Below are 22,347 nucleotides of genomic sequence, written 5' to 3' on the forward strand. Positions count from 1 at the left end.
AATCATCCTTTGAAGGACACTGCATTTGCAAAAGTGAATTAGGTGAATAAATATCCATCTATTCATGAAGTTTCTTTATTGAGAAATAAATAAATAACAGCTCCTGAATGCCTTCATTGTCCCCCTGGCAGGTTTCCACAAGGATGACGGCTTCTGCTGAGGGTGGCAGCGAACCGTGGAAGGGGCCGCCGTGCGAGGCACCAGCCTGAGAATGGACAGGAAAGGCACCAGCCTGGGTACCCGCCTGGGAACTCTTGGGGTCCTGGCCTGGGCCAGGCCTGGGGGGATTGACGACATCTTTCCCACCTCTGGCATATGGTCTGGCTCAGTTCACCTGGAGCATCCCAACCGTCCTTAAAATGGCAAGTTCAGGCCCTGGTACCAGCCTGTGGTGGTTCTGCCACTTACAATCTCTGGGATATTGGGCGAGTTACTTACCCTTTCTGTGCCTCAGTTTCCTCATATATAAAATGGGGATAATGCTACCTCTTTAGGGGTAGAGACCCCTCATGGGGTTGTTGGGAAGATTTAATGAGATAACAATGTTTAAAATCCTTAGAAAAGTGCTTGGCATATAGCCAGAGCCTAGGGAATTTTACTTATTGTATAGTCATCATTGTTGGGACAGGGAGAAAGGCAAGACAGAGGCCATGTGACAGCTTGGAAAAGGACAGGCCTTGAAGTCAGACCTGGATTTCAACACCAGCTCCCCACTCTCACCCCCCTCCGGCTGTGTCACTCTTGGCAAGCTATTCGACCTTTCTGTTCCTCAGATTCCAAGTCCATGAACTGAGTGCAATCACACCTACTTCTGCGGGAAAAAAATGAGATCGTGACTGTAAAGTGGACTGCATGGTACTGGCACCAAGTGCTCAATGAACAATGGATGGTCAGTAACAAGAGGGTTACTCTGGCTAAAATTAATGCAGTTTCTCATTCCTTCCCTAAATTCTCAGCACTCCTTTCTCCTTCATCTTTTCCTCCTCTCCTACAACCTGGTGCTTATCTGGGATAAAACGAGAATCAGGAACCCACCCTGAAGGAGAAAGATATGCTCAACTCACTGAACTGATAGCATCTTTATTTAAAAATGTGATGCTTTGTTTATCATGGATGGCATTGATTTTGAGGTGTTAAATGTAGATCAAGATTATTCATCTTGATTACTGAGAAGTTTTGGCACTCCCTTAAATTTTGTGCCTCATCCTGGTCCCAGCCCTGCTTAAAACCTCCATGTAGGGAAGCAAGAAGTTACATTTGGCTAGCGAGTGAGACAGTGAGAGAGAGGTGGGCTGGGAGGCAGTGGGGCCTGTTCACAGCCTCCCAGACCACTAGCTTTGTTTGGAACTTAAAGGGCACCCTGTAAGTGCCGGGAGTCATAAGAGGTTTATGAGAGATCAGGAGCTGAGAGTGATGTCTGCCGTTTGATGGTGCCCAGACTTCCTTTGCCTTGTCCTCCTGGGATGGGAATAATGGAGAGTTAATTAGGAAAACTCTGGCTGAGCCCCTGGCCCCTAGCAGCTGCCCACAAACACCCATGGATCATTGTCAGCTCACACGGTGGAAACAATTACTTGGTGTTTGAGGGCTGGGGCCACGGGATCCCTAACTTGGCAGCCCCATTCATCCAGCAGTATGAAAGGGGGCAGCTGGCAGTGGGTGGTGAGGGCTAGTTAGCCAGCTCTCCAGAACACACTTTTTTTTTTTTTTTTTTTTTTGTTGCGAACAGTCTTTGTTGCTACATGCAGGCTTTCTCCAGTTGGGGTGAGCAGGGGCTTGTCATTGCAGCGGCTTCTCTTGTTGCAGAGCATGGGTCCTGGGCATGTGGGTTCAATAGTTGTGGCACACAGGTTTAGTTGCTTCATAAAATGTGGATCTTCCTAGACCAGGGATCAAACCCATGTCCCTTGCATTGGCAGGCAGATTCTTATCCACTGCACCACCAGGGAAGCTCCAGAACACATGTCTTAAAGCCAAGCTCTCATGGTCTTCAACTCCCGGAGCTCAGTAGTGGAAGGGCCTCCTCCTGTCCCTCAGCCACGTGTGTACCAGACTAGGTGGTGGGCTTGCTCCTTTATTTCCATAAGAAGTCTTCCTCTCCAATCACTAGCTTAACAGCAGAAGTAAGACACAAGCCTAAGTTTTACCCTGTGCAGCCAGACACAACACAATGCTGATGAGAGCATAGGAGCTGGGAAGGACCCTCCAGATACGGGGACACAAGTGTGCAAGGTACCATCTGCACACCCCCAGCAGGGTCAGGGTTAAGTTTAGGGTTAGGGTTAGGGTTAGGGTTGAGTTAGGGTTAGGATTGGGTTAGGGTTAGAGTCGCCAATGGAATAGATGGTGGAGCCTGTGGCCAAGGTCCAAGCAAGGGCTCAGACAAACCCCACACAAGGCACATGGTACTACCAAACTCTAGGCAAGAAGCCTGCAGTGCCCCAGACACCCGTTTTCCTGCTCAGTGGCAAGGAAAACCTCGGGCTTTGTCTTAGGAGAGGCTCCATATCTCCGACCACCTCACATATTTATTGAACACATCCTGAGCTTGGCTTCATGATTTTTGCCTTTTCCTTAGGGAATCCGTGTTCTCTGATGCCAGTCACTTAGGAGTGGGCTTGTCAGAAGCTGTTATGCTCCTTGATGGATGAGCTCACTGATAGGTGAGCTCCTTACTTCTATTTCTCTCAGTATGGAGCTATTTGAAGAAAGTGAGAAAGTGGTGGATGGAGGCTTCCAGAAGCTTTGTCAACAGACTAAGAATTTTTTGTGTGAAGACTATCTTCCTAGCACCTACACGGGGCCTGGTGCACAGATATGCGTTGAATTCATGAATGATGGATACGTAATGGATGGATGGATGGATGGATGATAGATAGACAGATGCTTTAGTTGATATATACAGGGGGCTATTGGGGGGCTGGGATACATGCAGGAGAGTGGCTGCTCCAAATAGCCTAGAATAGGGGTGGGAATCTATCTGCTCACTCCCACCTCCTCATGTTTACACATCCAGACCCCACTTTGAGCAAACAAATGCCCTTAAAATCTGACTAGGAGGCCATTCCAAACATGACTGGTAACCAGCTGTGTGGCCTCAAACCAATCACTTCACTTATTTTAGCCTAGATCTCCTCTATGAGTAAACGGATAAGTAATCACTAACACACCCAGTGATCAAGGTCATCCAGAAATCAAATGGGAAGGAGCTCTCTGTAATCTCAACTTGCTGGGGACCATGGGTACTGAAGTGTCAGTACAAATGAGACAGCTAACAGCTGCCAATGCACTTTAGAAAGTATCTATCAAATCCAATCCAATCAATAAAAATGTTAAGTTGCTGCTGCTACATGTCAGGTATCTGCATATGTGTTCCCAAGGCATCTGGATTTGGGTACTTTAGGCAATTCAGGGACCCTCCTAACCTCCAGCCACTCACTCCTCCATCATCCAGCCTCAGCCCAGGACCATAGCCCATGCTCCAACTCACCCAAATACAAAACTCCAAACAGTTTCAAGGAGAGTCAGCCACAATGTACTGAATGTGTTGAGGGCAGAGGTAGTGAACTTAGAGCATAAAATCATTCCATCTTTCCAGTGTTGAGTAAAAAGGGCTTAAACTTAAGATATGGCACCATTAAAACTGATACAGTCACACCCCCTCCCCCCGCCCAGTATATACCAGCACTCACAGACAGACACATCCATCATACACACAAATGTCCTAGTCATTATAAACCTTCACACACACACATGCACACACACACACACATGCACACACACAGGTAGACAGGTTCCAGGAGACCCCTCTCGCAGAGGCAAGCCCCACCCCACACCTTTACCTCTGCTGGTCCCTCCCCAAGAACGACACCATAACCTCCTGCTGTCCCCCACCCAGGTTTCCAAGAGATAGAAGTTGCATGTTTCGTTTTTGCCCGTGTCCTGGCCCCACCCTAGGCTTAGCAAGTCCCTTCTTGGTGCTGCCTCTTCCCTGCTGCAGGTGATACATGCCTCTCCCTGGGCCCTGATGTGGCTCCTCCCATCCACCGAAAGTTCCTGCAGGACTGGGACACATCTCAGGACACCTGCACCCCAGGCCCAGCTCCATATATACATAGGGTGCATTCATGTGTTCTCAGTCACTCCATCACGTCCAACTTTTTGCGACCCCATGGACTACAGCCTGCCAGTCTTCTTCTCTGTCCATGGAATCTTCCTAGCAAGAATACTGGTGTGGGTTTCCATTTCCTCCTCCAGGCGACCTTCCCAACCCAGGGGTTGAGCCCAGGTCTCCAGCATTGCAGGCAAATTCTTTACTGTCTGAGCCACCAGGGAAGTCGGGTAGCACTCAATATACCTTGGGAAAATGAACAAATAACCAGCAAATGTTCGGTGTGTTAGTCTTTCCTGCTCAACCTCATTGCAAGCTCCATAAGGATGAGGACTAAACCTTATAGGGCAAACTCTGATTTAAGAGGTCACCAATTCCAGGAAGTCCTCCTGATCATTCCAGCCCTTCCCAGGCCCTCTCACTTCCAGATGGAGATCCCTATGCCCAGAAAAGCCACCTGGGCAGCCTTCCCACACCCTGTAGCACTTCTGTTGTGTGGGGCAGTGTTGGGGGTTGGAGGCAGACAGGTCTGGGCTTGAATTGGAAATCCACCACTTCTCATATGCAGGGTTGTAGCACAATTCAGTTAATTTCTCAAATCTCAGCACCCTCAGCTGTGAGATGGAAAAAATAATGCCCATCTTGCAGGGCTGCAGAAAGTTTAAAATGAGGCCATACCTGCCTCCCAGCAGGTACTCAACAATGGAAAGAAATGCCATTGCTGTTATCACTGATAATTATTTTTCCTGTCACCAGTATATTAATGCATATATATGGAATTTAGAAAGATGACCCTATATGTGAGACAGCAAAAGAGACACAAAGAACAGACTTTTGGACTCTGTGGGAGAAGGCAAGGGTGGGATGATTTGAGAGAATAGCATTGAAACATGTATATTACTGTATGTGAAATAGATGACCAGTCCAAGTTGGATGCATGAAACAGAGCACTCAAAGCTGATGCACTGGGACAACCCAGAGAGATGGGATGGGGAGGGAGGTGGGAGAGGGGATCAGGATGGGGGACACGTGTTCATCCATGGCTGATTCATGTCAATGTATAGCAAAAACCACCACAATATTGTAAAGTAATTAGCTTCCAATTAAAATTAATTAATTAATTAAAAAAATTTTTTTAAGTTAAAAAAAAATTTTTTTTAAGTTTTTAAAAAAAGAGGGTAGCAATCAGGTCCCCTGCTGCAGTGCTAGTTGCATGGTGGACACCCAGTTAGCAGGTCTGGAATGCAACACATGGTAAAGCTGGTTTTCAGAGTCCAGAGATCAGCACGCTTCTCCCATCAGACTCTGTGCCCTCAAGCAGGGCCTGGGTCTCCCTAGCGTGCACCTTGAGCCCGGGAATGAAAGAAGAAACAAGCCTTCCATAGATTCGTGAGGGCCATGTGGATCTCACAGAGTTAGAGCAGGCTTTGAAGGAGGCCACATCCTGGACAACGTGCCCTCAATGTGCCCTCTCATGTGGGCTGAGCCCACACTCCCCCCACCCAGCTGCAGGAGCTTTGACAGGGATTAGTCAGTGTTCTTACTATGCATGGGAAGAGGGCTCAAGCCACTGGGTTGTTCCCATCAGTTTGAAATCAGGCTGTGATAGAGCTGGGCCATCAATGGGAGTTTGCATATTCATGCAACAGAGCCCTGAGATTTAGTCAGAGCTCCAGGCCCAATTATATAGGGGCTTATTAGCCTGGAGTCAACAAGGGAGTCCCCCTCCCCAGATATGCACAGGATGATTGCATCCACATCAGCAAACAGGGACCAGGTGGGGCCATGCTCACTACGTGGGCTCTGGCTCTCTGGGAAGCCAAGGACTGAACAGTGAAAAAAATACTGGCTTGAATTCTGGCTCTGATGCACAAGCATTGAAAATGGCCATTTCACCTTCTCATCTGTGAAATGGGTGCAATTATGCTTACCTCACAGACTCACTGAATGGATTGTAGATATGTTGGGAAATGGTCTTGGTGCCTCCTGTACCACTGGCATGCTTGTAAATGCCAGCTGTTGTCACTGAAATCCTGCTGTTTTTCATTCTAGGAAATCTTGGTTTGATGTTTCCTGAGATGTGCCAGCCTCAGGAGAAAACAGAGCAGTCCCTAAGAATTATTTCAACAATACCACCTACCATCCCCAGGTTTCAAGCACTCACTCTGTGCCCCATACTGAGTTATCTCATTTAATCCCCCCAACCACCCATGTTCATGGGGTTCTCAAGGCAAGAATACTGAAGTGGTTTGCCATTCCCTTCTCCAGTGGACCACATTCTGTCAGATCTCTCCACCATGACCCACCCATCTTGGGTGGCCCCACAGGGCTTAGCTTAGTTTCATTGAGTTAGACAAGGCTGTGGTCCATGTGATTAGATTGACTAGTTTTCTGTGATTATGGTTTCATTGTATCTGCCCTCTGATGCCCTCTCGCAACACCTACCGTCTTACTTGGGTTTCTCTTACCTTGGACATGGGGTATCTCTTCATGGCTGCTCCGGCAAAGTGCAGCCGCTGCTCCTTACCTTGGACGAGGGGTGTCTCCTCACTGATGCTAAAGCTGAAACTCCAATACTTTGGCCACCTGATGTGAAGAGTTGACTCATTGGAAAAGACTGATGCTGGGGAGGATTGGGGGCAGGAGAAGAAGGGGATGACAGAGGATGAGATGGCTGGATGGCATCACTGACTCGATGGACATGAGTTTGAGTGAACTCCAGGAGTTGGTGATGGACAGGGAGGCCTGGAGTGCTGCAATTCATGGGGTTGCAAAGAGTCGGATGTGACTGAGCGACTGAACTGAACTGAACCACCCATGTGGTAGGAGCACTGGCCCCATTTTACAGATGGAGAATGTGAAGCTCAGCAAGTTAAATATCTGTCAAAGTATTGCAGAGGCAGTTTATAGTAAAGGTGGATTTGAATCCAACTTCAAAGACCATTGTTGAGTTCCATTGAATATCAGTAGCTTAGAAAAGTTGCCAGGTGCTATTAGTGAAAAAGTGACATTTTCAAACCAAATATTTAAATGCTGATAATAACCAACTTTTATCAAGAACTTTTACAGTCACAAAGAGTGACCCATGGGGTCACAAAGAGTCGGACACAACTGAGCAACTTCATTCTCTTTCTTTCACTTTCCCTTTAACATGGCTGACATCCATTAACTCATTCACTCCTTCCAGAAGTCTTATAGAATAGGTGGCATTTTATGGAAAAGGAAATAGGTGGCTCAAACAGGTTACATGATGAGCACCAGAATGAGAGGTGGGGCACTAGATTACAAGAAGTAATCTGGCCTTTGAGTCAGAGAAACAGACCAAAGCTGCAAACTCGGGCATTTCCTTGCTGTGTGATCTTGGGCAAATCATTAAACCTCTCTGTGCTTCAATTTGAGCTATCTAACTTGCCAACCCTCATTTTCCTTCCTTGTTGATATCAAGCAAGATAATAAAGATAAAGGATCAGCTCAATTAAAAATTAAAAAAAGGGTTAAAACCGCTTTTTTCTTTTTCTTTTTTATTTTCTCTTTCCACTCTGTGTTGTGACCTGGTTACTTTTAAAGGGCTGAGCTATTTTGGTACACTTGGCTGCTCCCCACTGCTCAGCCTGGTTCCAGGGCACACGTCAGATGCCCAGTGTGGCCTGGCATCCCTGTGCCTGTGTCAGTCTTTTCAGCTGGCCTGGAGTCACCAGGCATCAGAGCAGAATGCCCGCCCTCCCACTCTCCCCTGCTTCCTTCCAAGTGCAGTGCTTGGGGGAGAGGCAGCAGCACCCAGCCCTGGACATGGGAACTCCAAGAAAGAAAGGGAGAAGAGAAGGGGGGAGGGTCATTCTCCAAACCTCAGGCTGGGGCCTAGGGACACAACTGAGTAGCCGAGTGGAAGGAATTCCCTTCTTCTATCCTGGGCCAACAGGGGCAAAACTGGGCTGGAGGGAGTTGATCTCGTTCCCTCATTCACTAATTCCCATGGGAAGAGTCGCTGGGTGTGTCAGTAACATACCAAGAGGTAGACAGTGAGAACAGAAGGAGGGAACCCACTTGAAACATCTGAAAATTAGAGACATTGTCCACATTGCTTTGAAAATAAGGCAGGATTTTCCCACATGAGAGCAGAAACCTCTATCTAAATGGAAGAGCAATCCTGTTAGCAGGTTCCTCTGTTAGAGCAGGGATATCAGAAACAGCTTCCAGATCCAATGATGGAAGGTCTGTTTAACCAATCTAAATCCAGCGTCTATGGTCAATGGTATGCACCTCAGGGGAAAGGGAAAAGGGTTTGGCACAAACTGCCCCTTAGCATTGTTCAAGGGCGATCATCAGAGGAAAGAGCAGGTACAGAACTTGTCAGTGTTTAGAGTTTTATATTCTTCATGAACAAATCCACGTACATGTACATTTGAAAAGTCAGGAAGAATACAAACCAAGCTGTTAACAGAAATTACCTCTGGGAAGGAGATTGCATAACGAGAGAGGGAAATTTTATTTTCTGTCTTATATTTCTGTATATTGTTTACACTTTTTGCAAGTGCAGATTGCATCTACAATTTTTCAAAAGATGTTTTCCATTCAGAGAAAATAAAAGCATCCTGACTGCAGACGCATCAAGTGAGGGACCCCGCTGGAAGTGGGGCTGCTGCCCAAGCAGCCACAGAAAGCTTAGGGACATCCTGGAGGCCCTAGGGGGAGGGGGCCTAAATCAGCCCAGCAGGGGACTTCCCTGGTAGTCCAGTGGTTAAGAATCTGCCTTACAATGCAGGGGACATGGGTTCAATCCCTGGTCAGGAAACTAAGATTCCGCATGCCACAGAGCAATTAACCCCACCTGCCACAGCTAGAGAATCCGCACATCACAACCCAAGATCCCATGTGCCACAACTAAGACCTGATGCAGCCAAATTAATTAATTAATCCATTAAAAAATTAAATCAGCCCAGAAGCCCCAGTGGGCAGTAGTCATCGTTTCATGTCCATTGGATGGTTCTCCTGATCTCTAGACATGTAACTGGGGCCTTGAAGGTTGCAATAAATGCTCCTTTGTAGTCCTCACCACTCACCCAAACCTTAAGAACTCAGGGCCAGAAGTGGAGGTGGATGGGAACCCACTGGTTAAAAGAGATCCCCTCTGATCCTCCTGTAAAGTCAGACACTCGAGATCTTTCTTATATCTACCCTGATTTAATCTAATCTACCCTATTTAATTTAATCTAATTAATCTACCCTAGGCTTTCTGCATCCATCTATCCATCCACTTTACAAACATTTATTGAGCACCTACTGGTTACCAGGCACATTCTAAATCCTGGAGCTGGGGTGTGGGTTTCAGTGGTGACTCACACCGATGATAGGTCTGCCTTGTGAAGCCTGAAGTCCGTGGGGAAGACAGGCAACCTGAACATGTGTTTACAGCCTTGTGGCAAGCACCATGGGAAGGAAGATCAGTCCTTAGGGGAAGGGGCATCAGGTTGAGGCTAGGAAGCTACTGGAAGTGATGTGTCAGCTGAGCCCTGAAAGAGGGGTGGGAGCTAACCCAGAGGAGAGGATTCCAAGTACAGGGAACAGCATGACTGGTACATGAAAGAGTAAGAAGGAAGAGAGTGAGAAGCCTGGAAACAAACTGATTACACTATGAGGAGATCGCGGATACTCAGGCGGCTCCACAAAAGGTGGCTTCACCTCTGGAGTGCCTGATGGGGACCCTTGCTTGTCTCCGTGTGCCTTCCTTGTAGTCTGTCTTTGAGGTCTCACCACCCTGCCCCACCTATATTCCCAGAGTTTGATCTCCAGGCTCCAACAGACTTCAGTGCCAGTCCTGGCCCCAGCCTTGAGCAACTCATTGTATCTCTTTGCACCTCAGTTTCCTCATCTGTAAAGTGGGACAATAGCAATACCTACTTCAGAGGGATGTGGTGAGGAAACAGCTGTCTGAGCACCAATTTTTGGCACATCGTGAGGGTTCCATCCATAAAAACTGTAGTTCTGCCTGGTTGGTCACGGCCACAGTGCATAAGTGTCAAAGTTAAGATAGGCACATGGAGATCATTGCACTTTTCTGTTTATTTTTGGGTATTTTTCAAATTCTTGTGACAGAATTTAATTTTTTAAATGCTTCTATCATTTACTTCAACCACTGCTGGGACCCATGCTCCTTTGTGGAACACCCTTGTTGATTGAAGAGTATAGCAATAACAAGACTAAAACATGCCTCTAGAATTTCACATTTCCACCTGTCAACTTCATCCTCCCCAATAACCAGAAGGTCCCTGGGAGAGACCTTGCCCCAACCCCCAACCCATCCTGATTCCAGGATTTGGTTCCAATGCCAACATTAGTCTTCAAAATCAGATGAGAGAAGGAAAGATTGAAATGTTACTTCTGTTTATGTTTAGTCTAAAAAAAAGAGGGGGAAAATAAAGCATTACTAATACTTAAAAGTGGCTTCCCTAGTGTCTCAGTGGTAAAGAATCTGCCTGCCAATGCAAGAGATGCAGATTTGGTTCCTGGGTCAGGAATACCCCTGGGAGAAAGAAATGGCAACCCACTCCAGTATTCTTGCCTGGGAAATCCCATGGATGGAGGAACCTAGCAGGCTGTAGTCCATGGGGTCATAAAAGAGTCGGACACAACTTAGCAACTAAACAACAACAATACTTAAAGTATGGATTGAAACTGTGCACTCAAAGAATTAGAGTGCACAGACTCCCCTGGGACTCATAAAAGAACGTATTTTTGCCCAAGCTTTGGAAAAAATGGCAAGTTGAAGTGAAACACATGGATTAACCCTTGGTTTTTTCAGTTGCAGTGAGAGGAGACTTATCTCTAAACTCGGTTAGCCAGCCAGAACATACATACACTTGAATGTGGAGAGCCTTTAACGAACATAAACACAAAAAGAATTTTTAAAGTATGGCTTGACGGTGGTATACATAAATTATTCATAAGTCAAATACACGTATTGGGGATGAGAATTCAAAAAATGTTTGTCCGATAGGAATGCTTGGTCACTGAAGTTTAAAGCAACAAATGACCTCTCTAAGGTGTCATCATAACTCTATGCAGAGGGGGGCCTAGATGTTTCTTCTTGGATGCCCAAAAGAGCCATTTGCTCACATAGATAGGAGGAAGATGTAGCAGATGGAATCACTTCTATCTGAGTTTCCAGGGTCCGGTGTGTATCTCACACTCTCAGGCAGTCCTGAAAATAATTAGCCACCTAGATGTGGACTTTGGGAATGAGAAAAGGACCTCTCAGCAATCAGGGACAGCCATGCTCACTTCAGCTAAATCTTCTCCACCAACAAGAGGAACAAGGGAGAGCTATTAGAGAAGAAGGTGGTCAGTGGCCCCTAAGGAGAAAGATGGTGGTGGGGTTGCTGGGAGACACACAGGTAAACATGAGCACCAGGACTTGGTGACCAAATGGTCCTGCCTCCAGCACTGACCCCAAGACAGGAAGTTCAGCCAAATTGTCCAGGAGCCTGGGGTGTCCTCTGGGGGCAACTGGAATCAAAGAATCAGGCTGGTTCATCTCATCTGACCCTTTGAAGGATGCTGAGACTCCCAAAATCAGAGAAAGGAGTGAGAAATGTGTCCACCTGTTGTGCTCTCCTCTCAAACACCTGGGAGCTCTGAGAGGCAAACAGGCTCCATCTATGTAGTCAGGCAGTGGCACAGCCTGGAGGTCTAAGTTCAAGTGTGGGCTCAGTCTCTTACAAACTTTATGAACACAAGCAAGGCACTAGGTCTCTCTGAATCCTAATTTCTCCACCTCCCAAATGGACAGAATAAAACCTACTTCTACTTCCAGGGAGATGCCAAGGTGACAATCCCAACCTAAAAACAGAAAATGGACTCAAAAGCAATTAGGGACTTAAAATGATACTTTACAACTGATTGACAATAATTCTCAAACTAACTAGAGACAAAAAGGAAAAGTGTCTGGGGCAGGTAATTTCTTTCATTTCACATGTACCCCAAGACTGATGGCACACAGAGGTGGCAGAGGTCTCCCCATCCTTTCCTCCAAGGAAAGGGAGACCTCCATGAAGATAATGGGATTGTAGACCCTGGATCATGAGGGGTCTGCCTGGAACCCAGATAGCGTATAGATACAGGGAGAGATTGCTCCTGAGCTGGCAAGCTCTTGCCATCGGCCGCGTCGCCCCCCCCCCCCCCCCCCGTTGCCTCATCAATCTATCATCCTCTTAGCAGCTGACACCTCTGGCAGCACCTCCCGGCAACCCGGGCATTAGAATTGCAAGAAGCCAGGCTGCACCAGGGAATACAGATGGAGGAATCTCAGATTCAAATTTGTCTAAGTATTGTGAACAACCAGACCCGGGAAAGGCGTTTCAACTGCCCTTCCACCAAAGGGAAGTGGTGGGGGTTTTGTTAGAAGTACAAATTGCTTCTTAATGCAGAGGATAAAGCTGGGCTCCGGCACCTCCTTAGAAATTCCTCCTGCTCCCAGGAAAGCCACCGCTGCATGTCAATTTTAATTTTTGAAATTTAAACCGAGGGCTTTGTGTCTAAGCTCCATCTCATCGGAGGAAGGGGAGGAATAAGTCAAAAAGGATTAGGGGCCCACTGGGGATTGCAGATCCATAGCAATTAGACTTCATTTGAGTCTCATATATTTGGTTTTAATCGCATTTCTGGATGATACAATCGACAAGGCATCAGAAATTGATACATACGCGACTGTAGACGGGATCGACTCTGCCCTCCCCAGTTCCTGGGCTCAGCTGGCTTTGGGTTCCACAATCACTGGGGTGGGGTGGGTGGGGAACTGCGGTTCATGTGGGCTGGAACTGGGAGGGTGATGGTTTGCATATGGATATTGTTTTCCTCCTCGATATCTTTGAGCAGTTTATGCCTAGACTTGAAGCAGATGCAATCATTGCTAATATTCAAGTGAATGACAATAAAACATTATTCAAATAAAATAAGAGCATAAAGAGGAATAGCGACAGAGACAAGACTCAAGGCAGGGGGTATAATTGTCTTTTAAATCAGAATCACAAATTTCAGCATCTTCCAGGAACTAAAGTTGAGCACATTGCAATTTGGGAGCAGACATATAGCCACGAATATGTCACACACCACACTGACACGAGTCTATGAATTTGTGTGTGTGTGCACCTGTGTAACATGGATTAGAGACAACAACCACATTATATCCACGTGGGGTGTGTGTGTGCATATCCAGTTCGACATAGGTAGCACACTCCAGGGTTGCCTCTGTGTACATATTCACATTTCTCTGCAAACAGCTGGTCAAAAGGAGCTCCATGAATACTAACAGGTTGCTAACTAGTTATTTTGTAGATAACGTACTGTTCATTGGAACGCAATAATCTAAAAACAGAACAAAAAAAGTGAAAAAACAAAAACACCATGTGGAGTGTTTTCTTAACCTGTGTGTGTGTGTGTGTGTGTGTGTAACAGTGAAGGAAAGGAAAGGGAAGGGCCAAACAAATGCAGTCAGGTTCAGAGCAGGTGCCCCATACCACCACGCACACAGGAAGACCCCCTAAGGGGGGTGTCCCACCACAAAGGGGAGAGTCTATCTCATTTACCACACAGCTCTGGGTGAATTCAGGGAGTTGGATGGTCCACACAATTGCCTCAGTGTACCAGGCAACTGACTTGGAGATTATGGACCCAGCTAGTGTAAGCTGATGTGCTGAGTTCATTACATGCCCGAGTGGGTGTTTCCTCAGGGATTTCTCTATTGACTTTTGGGAGATCTCGGAGATCATCTGATGGCAAATACCTCCTTCATCCCTCTCATTTTGCATAAATGCCTCCTCTTCCCTTTCCTTCTCCAGAAACTCCAGGCCTCTACTTCCTCCCACAAGGCTAGGAAACTGAAAATCCAACCTCCGTCTCCTGTCACCCTCTAATTCTTCCTCCCGCCCTCCTCTGGTCAATTCAAGGCTGCAGCCCAGCCCGGCAGAGACACAACCTAAAGGGTGAGAGGCTACACTCCCATCTCCCCACATCTTTTCACCCTCCCAGGCAGCACAGACAAGGCAGTGGCTGGCAACTGGGGTAGAGATGGAGCTATTCAGGGCCCAGTTCCAGTCTTTATGTCAAGGTGAACATCTGGAGGCCCGGTCCCGGGACCAGGCTGAGAGAGACATGGAGAGTCCATAGTCTAGAAACATAATTTAATGCATCGCGGTAGGTCTGAGGCGGGAGTGCGGTGTAGAGATGGATTTTCTGATTGCTGGGATTCTGCTGAAGGTGGGATTTCAGCTAATGGACAGGGACATTTGCACAAGTATTTCAGGTCACAAAGAAGGACACCCCAGGGAGCTTGTGCTCGCTTTGGCCTACCTCGGTGGCCAGAGCTGGGAGCCCTCAGTCTCAGGGCTCTCGGAGGAGGAGGGGGACTGGAAGCACTCAGGCATCCCGCTGGGGCCTGTCCAGTCCAATCAGCTCTGCAAAGTCTGCGCTGCCGCCTCCCTGGCTGGGGTTTCAGGTTCACGCTCATTTCTCCACTTGGGCATCCCGCTCTACTGCCCCGGGTTGGGGCCAGGAACCAGGAGCACAGCCAGGAGCGTGGCGAGTCACAGACACACGGAGGTCGGAAGCTGGGCAGGAAGGACAGCGAGGGTGTGTCTTTTCCAACGATGTCAGGAAGTGTCACGAAGCGAGAGTGGTCCTCGCCAGGGGACAGAGCGCCCCCACGAGGATAGGGCGGGTTGAAGCCACCCCACCTCGCGCTCCCTGCTCCTCTAATCCGGGTACAAAAGAAAGCCCGAGAAGGTGCTGTACTTGTTGTTATTGCCTCCGTGCGCCTTTCCGCCGTCCAGCTTCACATACACCTCGTCCCCCGAATCAAGGTGTAGCACCACGCTGTTACTGGCGTAGTCGTAGTTCTGGTCCGCATCCTGCGCGATGGCGCTGGCCCGGACCTGGGGGCAAGCCATCAGAGCGGGTTGGCTCGAATACCTCTACCTGAGCCCTTGCCCGACCCTCCACGTGGCGTGCCCCCTGGCCGGCCTTCCGCCTGCCCCTCCAGGGTCCACGCTCCCACCCAGGCTCCACGCTGTCTCTCCAACTTAGCCAACTCCTTCCCTGCACCCTAGTCTCCACAGTCGCCAGATCTGGGAAGAAGGGAGGCAGAGGGCTTCGGGGACACTGACCCAGTAGGGAAGAGGGGAACCAGGGGCCAGGGCCAAGAAGAAGGGAGACGGGGAGGGCACAGGGGAGAATGGGGCGCACAGGGAGATAAAGAAGAATGAGGTTTCCGAGAACCCCACGGGGCTTCAGGCGGCAATGCAAATAGCAGGGGAGTGCAATTTGTGTAGTAGGGAACCCAACCTCCGGAGCTACCGGGCAAAAGCGACCAGGACGCACTGGGAGACGCGATGCTGCGGTGCGCTCCCTCCCAACGGGGAGAAAGAGACTGAGTTCTCAGGAGCGTTGGGGCGCTGGGTGGGAACGAGGGTCCGCAGGGACTTGCGAGGGTGGAGGGGAAGCGGGGGTGTCACTGACCTGGCCATTCTTGCAGAGGTCCGCCCACATGCTGGTGCCGTCGCCGCCGCGCATGAGGATGTGGTAGGTGAAGAAGTAGATGCCACGCACCTGACAGCTGAACTTGCCCGTAGTAGGGTCGTAGTGATTGCCGAGATTGGTGACTACGTCGTCGAATTTGAGCACTTCGTAGCCTTCGTGGGGGCTCTTAAGACCCACATAGAAGGCGATCTTGGGACCGCTGAAGGCGGCGCTCAACGCGCCAGTCACTTCGCCCTCAGAGTCACCGCCGCCCCCGGTTCCGCCACCCACCACCCCGACACCTCCTGCCGCGCCCGCCGTCAGCTGCAGGCCAGGTAGCCCGGGCCGCCCCGAGTCGCCCTTCTCCCCCGGGGGACCCCGGGGTCCAGGTGGGCCCGGCTCTCCCGGGGGGCCCCGCGGTCCCGGCTTGCCAGGTCTCCCCGGGTCGCCCTTGGGTCCCTGGATGAAAGGGGGCGGAGGGTTGATGCTCAGGTCCTGCATGACTTCCAGCGCGGCAGTGCTGGGTCCCGGCGGGGGAGCCTTGGCTCCCGCGGGCCCCGCACCGGGTGCGGCGGTGTAGGGGTCGCAGATCATGCGGCAGGTGCCCATCATCTCGTAGTGCGCCGCGCCGGGGGGCGCCGCCTGCAGCAGCAACGGAACGGCGATAAGCAGCCCCAGCGCCATGGCTAGGAGCACGCCGACGGCCGCCAGGCAGGCGCGGCGCCGCCGCTGCCACAGCCGGGAGGCAACCGCCACCAGCTCCTCCTTGCCGCCCGGGGAGGTAATGGTCGGGCGGCGCAGGCGGCCCCGCTCCCCGCGCTCGGGGGCGGACTCCGCCGGTCCTGGTCGCGCCCCCGACGTGGCGACCCCTTCCTCTGGGCGCGCAACTACTTCAGCGAGAGGCACCCTGGCCCAGGCGCCGGTGCCCACCGCGCTGGGACTGCTCAGGAGAGCCCCGGAGCCCAGCACGCATGGCGGGGGGCGCACAGGACGAGCCCGGCGCCCAGCGGGTCCCGGCGGCTGCGGCCAGGGAGCACTGGGTGGCAAGGCGGAGTCCCGCGAGGGCTCGCGCTGCCTCCTGCCCGGCTCGGCTGGACTCAGCAGGGATCAGCGCGCAGGGAGGGCGCTCGGGCTCCGCGGCGCGCTCTGCTCTGCTCTCCCGCTGCTCGCTGGCTGCCGCGCGGAGGGGGGACCCAGCTACCCTGACGTAAGGAGTCCGGGGCTGAGCGGCGGAGGCGGCGAGGAAGCAGCGCGCGCTGCCATCACTTGGGAGACGGCGCCCTCATGTCATCAGCCTTCTGTCCTCCTCCTATCGGGCGGCGTCCCAGGCAGAGGCGGCAAAGGCGCGGTTCCTCCTGGCGGCGCCTGGGAGCCACAAGTGGGCGCCGCGGGCTCAGCCGGGACCTAGCTTCTCAGGCACACCCACCAGCGGCCACACTCACGCGCCTCCCACCCGCCACACACTTACGGGCGCACACAGGCAAGTCCACAGGGCCACGAAGGCGCCCGGAATCCCGATACCAGCAAGGTCCTTCGGGGATCACCTAATCCACCCCCTGCCTGCAAGCAGGACTAGACTTAGTCAAGGAGAACCTCAGTCCCTTAAGCCCAGGAGAGAAGAACTTTCTGAAAGCTCTTCGGAGTTACGTCTTCAGAATGGAATAAATCTCACTTCAGGGTCTTCGCACACCTAACCGGAGTACTCCAAGCTGCCAAAGAGGTACCGGAAAACCAGCCCACCAGCTCTTTTAATGACTCTGAAAAGCTGAAAGCCCCCAGTACAAGAGTCTACTAGAGAGACCTCCCTGGGAGTCCAGCCGTTAGGACTAGGCGCTTCCACTGCAGGGGGCGTGGTTTCAATCTCTGATTTGAGAACTAAGATCCTGCCTGCTGCTTGCCGGATAGCCGAAAGAAAAAAAGAATGGACTACTCTCGACTCTTTTCTTCCACCCAAAGAATGGCCTGCCCTTGTACTCTGTATAAAGTTCATTTAAATCCAGATCCCTGGCACCCAGCCCTTGGTGGTAACCTTGGTGCACTCAGCTTCATTCCTATCCCGCCACTGCCAGGCAGATCCACAGACCGATTCCTTTGGACATTCCCAGTTTCTGGTCCTACTGACCTGGGTCGAGTTATTAAAAAAAAAAATAGTCCAAAGCCATTCTGAGCCAAAGCTGTGACACCTTATTTAGAGAATTGGGAAGACCTCCAGTTCAGAAATCAAAAGCTCTGTTTTCTGGTTCTGCTCTTGCCCTGCATATGACTTTGGGCAGATTGTTTCCTGCTCCAAGCCTTCGTTTTCCTAAAAGGCAGTCTTCCTGACAGGAGAATTCACCAGGATGGAATGCCTGGGAGGAAAGTCAGTGGCTGATGTCAGTGTTTGGCAGAGCCTCCGTGTCTCTGGAACGGATTCGCCTTCCTGAGGCTGTTGCTTTTGAGGAGAACATTCATTTATCAGGTATTGCGTTGTCGTGGGTTACTTAAAATTTCATTTTTTTTCTTTCTGGTACCTCTGGGTCATTCCCCCTCTCCACTTCACATGGGTCCAGCCTCTTCCTTCATTGGTGTCTCTCCCAGGGCATAGCAAAAAATCTGGCACCTGGTAGGCCTTCACTACAGATTTGTGGAAAAGATGACTGAATCTAGCTTGAAGCAAACTTGACCCAGGTGAGAAGAGGGAGACTGGCCTCATTTACTGAGCACCTACTATGATGCATCAGGCACTTGCATGTGCTGCTTCACTTACTCCTCCCAACAGTCCTGCAGATCAGCAATCATTCTCCATTGTTCAGATGAGAAGACAGAGGATTTAAAAGTGTGAAGTGCTTGCCCAGTCCTCCGCTCATATAACAGAGCTGGACTCCTCCTCCCACCTGGATGAGGGGCTCTAAGAACCTGGCAGTGAATATAGCACTGGCCATTAGCTCCCAGCCATGTTCTTTACTGGTTGGCTGGGTCCTAGGAGACCTCTCTTCCCTTCCCTAAGGCCACCTCTAGAACTGAGGAGCCACAGTGATTCGAGGAGCTACAGTGCCTGGTTCCAGTCTTGGCTCCGCAACTTCTTGTCTTGTGTGACCTTGGGCAAATTGCTTCACCTCCCTGAGCCTCAGTCCCCATGTGTGTAGAATGGGAACGACAGATGTCCCTTTCAAGTTATTGAGATTTGTTTTTTGTTAGTAGCTAAGTCATGTCTGACTTTTGCCACCCCATGGACTGCATGGTCAATGCTGGAAGCAACCATGTCCAAATGTTACCTGTGATTAGCAGAGTGCTCATTACCTGTTCAGCCTCTGTGTTTCCTGTTGTTGTTGTTGTTTAGCTGCTAAGTCATGTCCTACTCTTTTGCAACCCCATGGACTGTAGCCCATCAGGCTCCTCTGTCCATGGGATTTCCCAGGCAAGAGTACTGGAGTGGTTTGCCATTTTCTTCTCCAGGGAATCTTCCCAACTCAGGAATCAAACCCATATCTCCTGCACTGCAGGTAGGTACTTTACCACTGAGTCACTGAGGAGCCCCACTGAGAGATTAAATGAGTTAATTAATACAAAGGCCTTAGAACAATAGCTGGATCAGTAAACGTTCACAATCATTATTAACTAATAATACTTTGGACCTCCACCACCACACTTAAGACTACCTCTCAAGTGAAATATGTGGGCAGGAAGCCCATGTACGGTGGGAAAAGTGGATTTATTTCAAAAGCAGGGAGACCCTGAGATCATCCACACATGCTATCTTTCTGGAAAGCAGAGAAGGACCACACCATCTGTTCCACATTCCCCTGAGACTGCCCTGCTCTGGCTTCCTGCCCTCGATCAAGACTGTCCAGTGTTTTCAGTCACTGGTTCCACCTGGACAAGCATTTTTGAGGTATACATTCAGTTTGAGTTCCTCAGCCCTGCGGACCACCATTTCCCAGTTCTAGTGCTTTTGCCCCTGCAGGATTTGAGCAGGGAAGAAGAAAGGAAGAGCAAATGTTTGCTACTCAGGCTTTTGCTTTCGCAGACCTCAGACAAAGCAACCTTTCCAGGGGATCAGCATTCCTGGAAGCAACTATAGACTTTCAGGGAGGAGGGTCATTTCCCAAGGCCAGACCTCTACCAAGGGCAGGGAAAGCAGCAGCTAGAGCAGGGGGAGAGCTGGCAGCCTCCTCCCCACCAGCCACATGAGTCATAATGAGGTCCTTCCCCTGCCCTCCCTCCCTCCCTTCTACGTGGCAAAGTTAGACAGAGTAGCCTGCTAGAGTGCTAAACACACCTTCTCATCTCCCAGCTTTTGCTCCCCCTGGAGGGACCAACGTCAGCATCGGTGACCGTCTTCTCATTAATATTAATTATGACCTTTATTAGCATAATGCCTTCCGTTTAGACTGTAGTTTTACATTTCAAGGCTCAGTAATGGCTCGATCTGCCCCAAATTGCCTTTAATAATCCAGCCTGCTTTCCTTTCACCAATATCCACTGACAGTCTACTATGTGCCAACTAACCAACTCCACCTTCTCACATCCCAAAGCCCTAGTGGTCACACATACAGTTTGACACTTGATCACACACTGTCTTATCTGCTACTTTAATGACTCTCCACCAGCAGGGAACCCCACTCTTCATTCATCAGCACTGCAGTGTCTTCAACCCGGCATGACTGTCCCCCCTCATCTGCCCTGCCTAATTATCCTTCAGTTCCCAGTGAAGTCCCTTGTCCCAAGTCTTCCCTAACCTCTTCCCAAGCAGAATTGATAATTCTTGCCTGTATACCCTTAAACTATCTTGAATGTACATACCCTGGCCATCATGTTTCATACAAATATTTCTTTATTGTTAGCCTCCCCAACCAGGGTGTGAGCTCCAGTAGGGCAGAAAATCACACCATTTATTCATTAATGCATGTGTCATTCATTTGTCCCACAAATATTTATTGTATTGTATACCAGGCACTGTGTTATATGCTGAGTGTGCAGAGGAGAACAATATAAGTGTGATCCTTTCCTTTCTTGCTCTCCTGCGAGGTCTCCTTAACTCCCTCCACCTCTTTCTACTTGTGTTATTTGAGTTTGCATCTAAACATGGCATGGCTGTGTGTTGGCTTTCTTTGCTTTCCTTAAATTAGACTTGTGAGCCAATTGGACCACAAGCTGTTTAGAGACATCATCTTGAATACACTGGCCAAACTTTGCCTCTGTCCCCAATGGGAAGGGCATCATGATCTGAATTCAGAGAGGTAGGCTGGGGTCACATCACACAAAGTCCTAAAGATGGGAGACACCTGAGCATGTTTATTTGCTTGTGAAAATGGCACAGTATGAAGGGAGAAACCAACAATCAAGAGAGAGCTGAGATAATCCAACACCTGAAGTTCTTAATAACTGATCCATGACAGATGTTCAATAAAGATTTTATATCTTTAGCGGTAATAATATGGGCAATACTTATTGAGCACTAACCACGCTCAGGTACTCTGCCAAGAATTTTAGGTATATTAATTCTTGTAATGTTCTATGAGATGTGTGTCCCTGCTTTATAGCTGAGGAAACACAGGGTGGTGGTAAATATATATTTGACAAGATATCATTTTTGTATGTAATTTTTCTAGTAGTTGATCCAGGTCATGTTGGGATTCCAGATGTATCTCCAGATCTGAAGTACCAACCACTAGGTCACTGGCTGAAGAATTCATGTGCATTTACTTTTACCTCCCAACTAAACTGTAAGCCTCTCAAGAGCAGGGACTATTGTGAGGACATAGTAAATGTTTGGTAAACATTTATAATACTTTCACTATTTTGTATTGTTGGAAAATTTTACTTACGTTAGCTCAAGTCATGATGTGCTCAAGGAATAAAAATTTTGAAAAGATAGTCTTTATCTATCTTTTCAGGAAGAGTAAGAAATGAGGGCAAAGAAGGAGCACCAACTTTGTCAGCCATTTAAGTTGCAGTTAGTCTTTGCAAAAACCAGAGTGATCTTCCTTCTTTCCTCCCACCCTCCCTCCCTTCCTTCCTTTTCCTTTCTTCCATCCTTCTTCCCTCCTGCTCTCCCTCTCTTCTTTCCTACTTTCCTTATTCCTTCACTTATTTGCTCATTGAGTCTCTCAGTAAGAATTTTATTGAGCACCTACTATATGCAGAATGCCCTGCTGTGCCAGAGTAGGATCAGTGGGAGCATGGAATGGAGAATTCAAGATGAGGTCCTTACTAAAGACCTTACAGACTTAGTTGGAGGGACTAACAAATAGAAAGCACCCAAGTAGCCACGTAATACATCATTTAGGTGGTATAGACAAGGGTATAGACAGGAAGAGGTTGCTAAAATCAAGGCATTGTGGCCATGGCCCTTGAGGAAGTCTGTCCCAGGATGAAGAGACAGAGAATAACCTTAAAGGACCGCTAATATTTGAACTGATCAGGTATCTAGGTGGATAATGGAGGTCAAGTCTTCTAAGGAGTGAAGAGGCTTGTCTATACAGAGCAAAGGGGACTGTGCAAGGCTGGTGTAGACAATAAGCTGTACACGTTACCTTTCCCAGCAAGTCGCCGCACCACCACCTCCCTTCAAATGTTGATTACTCTGCCCTCTGGCTCTATTTTCTTTATGAACTTTCTAGAGATATTATTGTAGGCATTACCTGTGCCTCTCTTTGTATATCCAGCCCCCAGCCTCCCAGTCTTCAACCGTGTTTATTGAGTGATGGCTTTGAAAAAAAGATAATGGCAATAACAGTTTCTACTCT

At 49.2% G+C, this 22,347-nt stretch overlaps 1 protein-coding gene across 1 annotated transcript; it reads right to left on the reverse strand.

Moving 5' to 3' along the window:
• Positions 1-14,071: 14,071 nt before the first annotated feature.
• On the reverse strand, positions 14,072-16,303 carry C1QL2 (complement C1q like 2). The gene is made up of 2 exons (NM_001205836.1): positions 15,620-16,303; positions 14,072-15,036 (listed from the first exon to the last, which is right to left on the reverse strand). The coding sequence occupies exons 1-2, from the start codon at positions 16,301-16,303 to the stop codon at positions 14,857-14,859; spliced, it is 864 nt and encodes a 287-aa protein (NP_001192765.1). The 3' UTR covers positions 14,072-14,856.
• Between the last annotated feature and the right edge of the window lie 6,044 nt (positions 16,304-22,347).

The sequence above is a fragment of the Bos taurus genome, chromosome 2 (assembly GCF_002263795.3).
Source record: "Bos taurus isolate L1 Dominette 01449 registration number 42190680 breed Hereford chromosome 2, ARS-UCD2.0, whole genome shotgun sequence".
NCBI classification, from domain to species: Eukaryota; Metazoa; Chordata; class Mammalia; order Artiodactyla; family Bovidae; genus Bos; species Bos taurus.